The sequence below is a fragment of the Setaria viridis genome, chromosome 3 (assembly GCF_005286985.2).
Source record: "Setaria viridis chromosome 3, Setaria_viridis_v4.0, whole genome shotgun sequence".
NCBI lineage: Eukaryota > Viridiplantae > Streptophyta > Magnoliopsida > Poales > Poaceae > Setaria > Setaria viridis.
In genome coordinates this window covers 19,634,637-19,645,206 of record NC_048265.2, presented here as the reverse complement: position 1 = coordinate 19,645,206, position 10,570 = coordinate 19,634,637, and the positions used below count along the sequence as shown (strand labels likewise).

The window sequence follows — 10,570 nt, the reverse complement described above, 5'->3', positions numbered from 1 at the left end:
TTGTGGTAATATTTTCTTGATGTTGCAGGAGCTTTTTACTGGATGCTGGAAGAGCAAAATAAATGCGATAGATTTATCCGAATGTTTCAGAATTGGATCCGGTTTTATTTTCCTGTACAACTCAAATGGAAATGGTGATGCTATGTTCAAGGTTGCAGTAGCATTTTTTATGGATGTCGCAAGTGCTTTTTTTTGTTGTTGCAATAAATTTTCATTGATGTTGCGGCAGTGACTGAGTTTTTTATTATATTCTCGATGTTGCACATATTATTTTACAATGTTGCGGATGCAATTTTTTATGGTGTATGAACTATTTTCATCTTCTCCAAATCTCCAAGCCAATCATCTCTCTGCCCTCTGAGTCCCGTGACGTTGGGTCCCCCCTCTCTCATGATGAAGCAGCAGTATAGGGGCTCACGGTGGTAGGACAATGTGCGCTTGCAGGTGGTTGGGTAATAATTAACATGGGACTGCCATGTTGCAGTAGGTATCTCACGATGTTGCAGTAGAGATTCTTGGATGTTGCAAGCACTGTAGATGCACATGGGTGTTGCGGATGAACGTATCGTCTGATGTTGCACGATTGATTTTCTGAGATGTTTCGATGTTGCAATAGTTGGCTTTTGTTATTTCATCTGTCAATTTTTCATGTTGCAATATTTCTTCCTGTACGAGCTCAATTTCATGTTGCAATATTTCTTCCCGTACGAGCTCAACCCCAACTCAACATATGATGATTTTTTAGAAATGTTGCATGAAACATGTGTTCAATGTTGCAGTGGGAATTTTTCCTCACGAATATTATGTTTACATTGAGCTATTTTTTTCGCATCTTTTTCATGTTGCAACCATAGATTTTCGATGTTGCAGTTATTTTGTTTTAATGTTGCAATGGAATGTTGGATAATTAGTGGTATTTATTATGATACTCGTGTAGCCGTCAGATTTAAAACGGATAGTGATGCATGCGTCCGACGGAAATTGCTCCCGCCGGACGTCCGGGCGCTAGCAAGCCCGAATTAAAAACTAATTGCACAGTTTTGTTGTACTTTGCGAGACGAATCTTTTGAGCCTAATTAGTCAATATTTGGACAATAATTCACAAATACAAACGAAACGCTACAGTATGCTACAGTGCTGGCACAGTAATTTTAGCACTCCAAATTTTGACAACTAAACAAGACCTGCGAGGAGCAATCTTGCGGTGTGCATTTGCCCGTGACCTACACCCGCGTGCATGCATTGCAGCCCAGAATAAGTCCGGCCGGCCGGCCGGCCGGATGCATTTATGGCCGGGATCACCAGTTAAGCAGTTTCGCCCTACGCCACCATTGTTTTTTTTGTTTGTTCTGCGACTGATATGCAGCGTCACGTTGCGTCGAATGCTGACCGATCTATTCCATTCCCGCACGCCCACTGTTGGCGAACAGCAGGCACCAGGCAGGCAGCGAGCGTACGCGCACGACGGACGGCACGAGAGCCCGCGGCGGAAGTGCGGCCGTGCCGCGGCCGCTGTTGGATGGATCGGATCGGACGTCGAACTGTCGGGGAAGCGAGAGCAGAGAGGATCAGAGGAGGCGACCGGCGGATGGAGGAAAGCAACAGCCAACAGTGGCCGGCCGGATAGACGGCTCGACCAAAAGCGCCCGCCTCCGCCGAACTGTTCCCATCGCTGCCTTCTTTCTTACTGTCGGAAGTGGGGGGTACTGGTAGTCTGGCAGCGGCGCGCTTCGCCTTTCCTCGCGTGGCTGGCACGGCACCGGCACCGCCACGGCCTATCCCGTGGCCGTCCATGCCTCCCGGTCCGGGCCCGGCCGGCCAGCCACGAACGAACGTTTTCGCAGCGCCCCGGCCGCCCGCCGGTGCCACGCCGAGTTACTGCGTCGCGTACTCGCGTTACCGTATGCGGCTGCCGGGGCGGTTGGCAGTTGTCAGCTGGCAGCTGAGGTGAAAACTCGTCGCTGGCGGACGGCTCGCATGGTTTGCTCGTTCCCTTTGTTGGGTTCGAGTGTTCGTTCGAGCGATCTCCTCGGGCCGGAATTTGATGGGTCGGTGGGCGAGGGCGAGAATGAGACGTCCTTGTCCGCGCTGCAGTGCTTTTATCGCTCGGGCAAGCAAGCGCATGGAAAGGGGATTCAGGCGTCAGGACTCAGGAATCAGGATCCGAAGCCTAGTTGTAGTTGACGGCTCGAAGGCCACGCATGTACTACTGCCTCCCGTTACCTGGTATACGTCGTCGTCGACCCCGGTTGGAGTGGACAACAGATTACCCAGTACTGGGGGGATAATGATGCTGTAGAGGCATGGACGACTCCGCTGACTCGCTGCTGATCCGACGCAGGGGATTCGCCTGTGCTGCGTGCGAGATACGCACGCAGAGGGCGCTTGATTGCTGCGTAGTAGGAGTACAGTACAACGCTATGCTGCCGAAAGCCACCCGTCTCGTGTCATACGGGTATGCTTATGTGATGTGTCGTGCTGCACCCGTGTGCGCATTGGCGCTGCCCCGATCGAGCAGCGTCGCCCGTACGTACAGGGCAGCACGAGGAAGCGGAAGTGATGATGCGGCTGCGATGCGATACGATTGTGCTTGAAACCTTTCCCCGTGCGGGCCCACCTGCCATTCACGATTTTACATGGATTTGTTGTAACTTGTGTAGCCACGTATGAATGGGATGTACAACTCAAGGTCCCCGTAGGCTGGGGCAAATTTGCCGATCAAGCGCCAATTGATCCGAGATTAGAGCCATTTTTTTTCCTAATACATTATAAATGCACACACTCACATAAACACACGCATACTCAACCTTATGAATACATACGCGCAACCTCACCCCTCTGACCATATCCGAAAGAATAGATCCTCGATATTGTCAAAATCATCATAGACGCCTCGCTATCGACAACCGTATCACCTACCACTGAAAAGAGTAGCTCCGGTTAAACACTAAAATAAATTTAGAAAAAATAAAAGCACCATTACCGAGTCGATGACTCAAAACGTGGTGTGTATGTTTCACCACAAGTAACCTTACCACCTACTCAGTTTGCGAGATTAAAGCGAGCTAGTGTACACTTGTGATCAAGGGGGTGTGGCATGTGCATCTATTGTCACCTTGGGAAGTTGTGATAAATAAGATCGTTGGACGAGTTGGGTTGGGTAGTGAGAGGTTTGTTAAGGTTGGAAAATGTAAATGAATGTATCTCTAAATTTCTTTTTGAATCTATTTGAATATTGATGTTTTAAAATCAATTCCACAAAATGTGATCTTGGTATCGAGATATTTATTTTTCCGATTTTTCAATTTTTTGTTAATGTGCTAGTTAAATATTTTAAATATCCTAGTTTGGTACTTTGAATACACTATTTCAATATTTTGTTCATATTAATTAAAAACTCTTCTATCAAAGGATTGAAGAGTTTTTTTGCAAAATGTTAAAACATTTTGGTCTCAAATTGTTGATCTATTTTCTAAAACGTATTGAATATGATCTTTAAAAATGTTTAAATAATTTCAATTCTGTTGTCTAGTTTTCAAATTTTCAGAACATAACATTTTCAAAATTTTGATATAGGTTTTGAAAAACATTGAGTTAGTATTTTTCAAAATATTGTTCCTTTGTTTAAAGTATTTTGAATCTAGTTTCTTGAAATGTCAATCTAAGTTTTGAAAAGGTTGAATCTACTTCCTCATGTTAAACAAAAAGCACAAAGTCAGAAATCATTTGGAAATAATAATTTGCTAGTCAAGCTTCAAAATACGAAACGGAAATAAAAATAAAAAACATACCTTTGAGGTGTGTGCCAGTGCCATGTCCGCCCGGCCTGGTGCTAGCCATCTTGAGTGGGCTGGGCATATGGTTGTGGGCCTCTGCTAAAGAAGGGTAGCCCGCGGTGCTGCTGGGTGTGCTGGCCCGTCCGATGTGACATGTGACGCACCATTTCTTCCGAAGAAAATCGGGAAGAAAATCGGGAGGTCCAGATGGTGTTTGGATAGGCTAAACTTCAGTATCACATCGGATGTTCGGATGCTAATTAGAAAAATTAAATATGAGCTAATTATTTAATTAAAACTAATTGCAGAATCCTGTGCTAATTCACGAGACGAATCTATTAAGCCTAATTAATCCATCATTAGCAAATGGTTACTGTAGCACCACATTGTCAAATCATGGACTAATTAGGCTTAATAGATTCGTCTCACGAATTACACTCCATCTGTGCAATTAGTTTTGTAATTAGCCTATCTTTAATACTCCTAATTAGCATCAAAACATCTAATGTGATGGGTGTTAAACTTTAACACCCTGAAACCAAACAAGCCCTTAGCTATTTGCCACTTTTACGGATACCACTCCTTCATTTGCCAGTTTTACGTTGGCTCCTAAATATTTGCCATCGTGAAAAAAGGACGCTACACATTTGTCACTTTTGTCAACGTATCACGCCACATCCTCGCGCTAGCGCGGATGGAGTATGGCAAATGACCATCGTGCCCCTATCTTTACCATATGCTTCCTTCTTCCCTGCCACCGATGTGTGGGACCCGCACGTTAGGTTCACCATCTTCCTCTTGCCACCGACTGGCCCGCCAGGGCCGATCCCTACACCGCGTGGCGCGGCGTCACTTGCCGCGCCGGCCGCGTCGTGGAGCTCCGCCTCTCTGGGCTCCGCCGCACCCACGTGGGGGCCCGCAGCGCGGCCTTCGCCATCAACCCGCTGCGGGGGCCGATCGTGCTCAAGGCGCTCAACGCCTTAGGGTCCCCGCTCCCGAGCCGGATCCCGGCGTGGTTCGCGGCTTGCCGCCGTCGCTCGGCGTCGTCGACCTCCGCTCCACCCGCGTCAATGGCGAGCTCCCGATCGATCTTGGCGCCTCCGGGAACCAGACGACCCTTGTTCACATCTCTCCCGAGCAATCACAGAGCACAACACACTCTGCTACTACGACGACGAGCTATGCATTGTTCGGTCAAGCTCAGTCTTTGAAGACCCCGAACGACGGGTTGATGATGGAGAAGTGTAACATCCGTAAAATTCACTAACCTAAAACACTTGCTAAAATTTATTTTCAAAATCTTTTTACCGTAGAGCTCCCGAAAATCCCATCTTCCCGGCGATTTCGCCGTCCCGGCACCCAAAACTGACAACCACCATTTTTATCCTCTCCGCAAATTTCGCCGCGTGCCGGTCGACAAACCGCCGCGTGTGCTCCGACCATTTTCCACAATCACCGCCGACTCTCTCCTTTTATTTTCTCTTTTCCCTTTTCCCCTTTTCCTTTTTCTTTTTCCCTCTCTTCCTTTCTTTCTTCTCCTTCTCCTTCCTTCTTTCTTCTTCTTCTTCTTCCTTCTTTCTCCTTCCTTCCTCTCTTACCTGGCAGCACCAGCACACCTGCCAGGCCCCCTCCCCCTGGTGCACAGCACCCTGGCCGACCTCCCTTCCCTCGCGCGCGTGGGGCCCACAGCCGCCCCTCAGCGGCGCGCCCGAACCCCCAGCTCTCGGGCCCCTCCCTGCCGGCCTCAGTATCCGCGCACCGCGCCCGTCGGCGACACTTACGCCCCTGCAGGCCACGCCCCGGGCCCCCTCTCCCCCCCCCACACGCCGATGCCCATTCCCCCCCCCACCAGCGCGCCTCCCCTCTCCCCTTGCCGGCCCCTACCCGCGCCACCCGGAGCTCGCCGGCCCCCATTGACGGGAGCTCGTCGCTTCCTCTGTTCCTCGCCTATAAAAGGGGCTTTGACGCCTGGAGCCTTAGCATCACCTCACCCTCTCCTCCGACACCACCAGCACCGTCGCCCCCTGCGCCCAAGTGCCACCCCATGCGCTGCCCTCGCCGGAGCTCCGCCCGAGCCGCCCCCTGTCCACCACCAACCCCCTCACTTCCCGTCGTCGATTCGCCAAGGTGAGGGCCAAAATGGAGTCCGCACAGCCTCCTCTACCTTCCCCACCGCCAAACCTCGCTGCCGACGAGCCTAGGCCGGCCGGCCCCCACCGGTTTCCCCTCCTCTCTTCTCTCTGAGTCACGGTTCAAAGGAGGAGGAAGAAAGCCCCCCTTTTCAATCTAACCCTCACGTTTCCCCTATTTACCAACCAGCCCTCCCACCTCTCTCAAAGATTGTCTCACATATATGCCCTTCCACCTCCCAGAAATATTCGCAAATAGGTCCCTGGTTCCTCGCAGTTAAGCTCCTAAGCCTTGTTTTAACCCCTAAACACACAGTTATCTCGTCATTCCATGTACCAAACTTCCTCCAATTAACCTCAAATTTGACCACGTCATCCTCCAATATACTTCCGCCAAGTCATCTCCAAATCTCATGAAAATACTCATTTCTTCTATTTTCCGTTCGCGTTCTCTGTTCGAAGCTCAACGGGTAAAATCTTTTTTTTTCTTCTATTTATTGTGTGCCCGATTGTGTGTGCCGTAGATCGTGGAGTACCCGAGGAGGAGCACGAGGAGGAGTTTGACTGTGAGCCCGAGCTCAAGGACCAGCACCGCGAGCAAGAACTCCCGGCCAACTATGAGGACGGCAAGTCCAATCTCACCCTTTGATGCATATTTATTCCTAGTTTTTCAAACACAACCTATTAGCCTGTTTTATAAAATTGCATATTGTTTTATTACTGAAACACGGTTGGATAGCCACCCCTTGATTGCTATGAATATTCCTTGATTGTCCTATAATTATCTCTAAATATGATTTGCTCTGTTTGGATGATAATTACTGCTAGAATGCTTAGGACCTTGTTACTCAATTCAATCATGACTACAATGGTTTGTTTAAATAAATGTGTGAGTGTTTTCAAATGAGAAAAATGGGTTTTCGGAAATAAAGAAAAGAAATGCTTAGATGACATGGATAGGTGTTTCTTGTGTGAAATGCCAATAAGTTGGGCTCGTACCTTTGTGGTTGAGTAAGGTTGGGAGATATCCATCTTGTCACAGTTAAGGACCGAGTTGATGTGCCATATTGCCTAACCCACTATCGTACAACCACTCATCCGTTGTGTGGGCGGCGGCTTAGCATAAATCCCACTAGCTGGTCTGTTAGCCATCAGGAGAGCTGATGAGCAACGGGAGACCATGGAGAAGGACTAAAAACTTTGTGAACTTAGATCCCGGTTAAGACCTCATTGGAAGGTCGTTAACCCCTTGGTTGCTTCCGTGTTGGCTAGTTGGTCTTAGCTAAGGTGGGTAATGGCTTTGATAGGATCTGCACCGACACTAAGGTGATTGTGCTGCGGTACCCTACTTGTGGGTAAAGTGTACAATCTCTGCAGAGTTAAAACCTATTCGGGTAGCCGTGTCCACGTCATTGGACGAGTTACGGCTTGGACACATAACTAGTGTTTGGGTGATGGATGGTTTCCAGGGTGTGAGTTGGATTTTGGAAGGTGTCCGGCAGTTGTGCCGTGAGCTACTATGGACGGGGAGTCCAATAGCGTTAAAATTTTGGATCCTTTATGTAGGATCAACTCCTCTTGTTGATTCGGTTACTGAAGAAAATATTTTGTGAAAACCCTTTTGAAAATAAACCCATGCATGTGTTGAAAAACCTAGCTTTATGGCAAATAAATCAAAGCCTTATCCTTGATATATCCTGTGCATATTCTTGATTGTATCCCCCTCCATGGATGGGGTTGGACTTGTTGAGTACTTTTGTACTCACTCTTGTTTTGTTGCTTCAGAGGAAGACCCGGACTTCGTCGCCGAGGATTTCGAGTAGAAGGTCGCTTCCGTACCCAACGCTGCTTGTGGTGTTGATCTTTGTAGAATGCTTCCACTGCCGTGTAGTCCCGAGTGCTGTCTCTTGACAGTAGCTCGGCTCACTGCTGTTGTTTATTTACTTATCATTTCGGCGTGACTTTCGCGCCCGCTCCCTTGGGAGTTGTACGGTTTTTGAACCATTTGTTGAATAAATATGTTATCAGCCTCCGAGGACTGATATTTGTATCACATTTAGTGTCCGCTGATGTAGGGACACTTCAAGAAGCTGCCATCGAGGAGCAGGTTGTGCCCACTGATGTACTGCGCGTCGTCGCTGGCAAGGAAGAGTATGGCGGCGGCGATGTCCGCCACCCGCAGGCGCATACCCTTGAGGTTCGCCATGGCCTCCATGGCCTCCTCGAACGCCTCCCCTCCTGCCCCATGTACCCCGTCGCCAGCGGCGTGGCGGCCGCGGCCGGTGAGACGCAGTTGACCCGGATCCTGTGCCTGCCCAGCTCCGCCGCGTGGTCTCGTTGTACACGGCGACGCCGTACGCTGGGGTGTTGGCCGGCGCGTCGCCATCCTTGGATCGATTGTCGGCGAACGGGTTCCCGAATTGGAGCATGTAGACGAGGTTGTCGTGCCGGCGGCGACGGCGTGGCGGCCTTCTCCGTGCTCACGGGCGAGTCGCGCCACCGATTCCTCGTCGCGCACGACCGCCAGCAGGTCCCTCACATCCGTGGCAGGAGAGAGGGGATAAGGGGAGGGCAAGCCGGTCTTTTCCCGAGCCGCATCCTTGTTGGCGCGAGGACGTGACGCGATTTCGCGATAGCAAATACGCAGGAGCCAACGTAAAACTGATAAACGCACAGTTAAATCTCCCAGGAAAATCAGGCAAACCCCCCCCCCCCCCCCCCCCCCCCCCCCCCCCCCCCGGTCGACAACAGCCCGCACGGCCTTTCCCCATCTGACGATTTCCCCCAATGCTGACCGCCGTCCGCCGCCGCCTCCTCCACCTCCCGCCCGGCGCCCTTGCCGCCGCTTTCTCCTCCACCACCGCCGCCGACCCTAAGGTCTCCTACCTGATCTCCCGTTGCGGCCTCTCCCCCGCCGCCGCGGCCCGCGCGGCGCCCTCCCTCCGCCTACCCTTCCCGGGCGCAGCCGCGCAGGCGGACGCTGTCCTCGCGCTCCTCCGCCGCTATGGCTTCTCCGACGCCGATATATCTTCCACAATCCGCAAGTACCCCATCGTGCTCGCCTCCGACCCATCCAAAACGCTGCAGCCCAAGCTCGATTTCTTGGCCTCCGTCGGCGTCTCCGCGCCGCTCCTCCCGCGGCTCATCTCGCTCACCCCTATCCTCCTCCACCGCAGCGTCGAGGACCATCTGGCCCCGCTATTCGCGACACTCCGCGAGGTGCTTGGCGGCTCCGACGCCCGCGTCATCGCCGCGCTCCGCCAGATGCCCTTCGTCGCCCGCTGCCAACCAAAGACCACCCTCTTCCGCGGGCTGCCTCTCCTCCGCGACGTCCATGGCCTGTCCGCCGACGAGGTTGCCAACCTCGTCGCGCTCCAGCCCGCCGTCATTATGCAGACCCCCGGTCGCATCAACGAGATCGTCGACGCCGTCCGAAGCGTCGGCTTTGAGCCCGGGAGCCCCATGTTCGCTCATGCCTTCGCCATTTTTTCCAAGTTGAAGGCCTCCACACTGGAGAGCAAGATCACATGCTACCGGCGCCTCGGCTTCGATAACGACAGCATCATTCAGATGATCCGGCGGTACCCGGCCTCGATGGCGGTCTCCGAGAAGAAGATCGCGGAGATCGTCGGGTTCCTGACCGGCAAGGCGGGGCTGAGCCTGGAGGACATCGTGGCCTACCCGACCATGCTCGTGCGGAGCCTGGAGACCCACTCCCGGAGGTGCGCCGTGTTTGCCGTGCTGAGGAGGGCGGGGAAGCGGCAAGGGCAGTTCCGGCTGTCCTTGGCGCTCGTGTCCTCCGAGAGTCGTTTCCTTGAAGTGTACCTGCTGCCGCACGCTGACGAACTCCCCGATGTGCTCCGGGCAATAAAAGGAGAGATCCCGTTTGAGGGATTTGGTGGGTCGGAGGAGAAACCAATGCGGCCAAGGAAGAAGAAGATGAGCGCATGATCGGCAGCTGTTAAATGCTGGTTACGTGCTTCGGCAGCTGGTAACTGTTGGATCTTGGTAGGATTTAATAAGGTTTTCAGTGTTCTGATTTCTGAAGATTTTGCCTTAGAGCAAGGTTGCCATTTGCCAAGGAGAAGAATGGCAATGCCACCTTTTGAGATGCAAACATTTGAGAAATCCTGTGGCGTTTTTGTTGTTACAGCTGATTTCTGTATATTTTGCCTTGGAGCATGGTTGCCATTTGCCAAGGAGAAGAATGGCAATGCCACCACCTTTTGAGATGCAAACATTTAAGAAATCCTGTGGCGTTTTGTTGTTACAGCGTTTGTTAGCTATCCTGTAACTTGATGCCCCTCATACAACGATACAAGCGTTATGCTAACTGATTAGGCGAATTTTTTTTCCAATTCAGGTTCAGGTTTCAGCCATTACTCATTAGAATGTTCACTATAGATGCTGAGCTTATTGATCGGGTACCTCAAAAAGGAATGAAGTGCTCGTTCTTGTTCTGTTTTAATGGATGTATCGACTATCCTGCTTCAGCTGCCGAAGCTTAGGTGCGGGGCTGTGGTGCGCCGTGGCGAGCTCCGGCAAGGCGGCAACGAACCAAACTGACCCGAAGATGAGTGCGCGATCCCTTCGGCAGCTCTTCGTTGCTGGTATGCTAAGCTAAAGTTTAGCACTGTTCTTATTTCTGAAGATTTTGCCTTGGAG

The 10,570-nt window shown here is 51.3% G+C and overlaps 1 protein-coding gene across 1 annotated transcript; it reads left to right on the top strand.

The window, feature by feature from the left end:
* The first annotated feature begins 8,650 nt into the window (after positions 1-8,650).
* On the top strand, positions 8,651-10,175 carry LOC117847156 (transcription termination factor MTERF8, chloroplastic). Its single transcript, XM_034728321.2, has one exon. The coding sequence runs from the start codon at positions 8,693-8,695 to the stop codon at positions 9,854-9,856; it is 1,164 nt and encodes a 387-aa protein (XP_034584212.1). The 5' UTR covers positions 8,651-8,692; the 3' UTR covers positions 9,857-10,175.
* Positions 10,176-10,570: the final 395 nt, after the last annotated feature.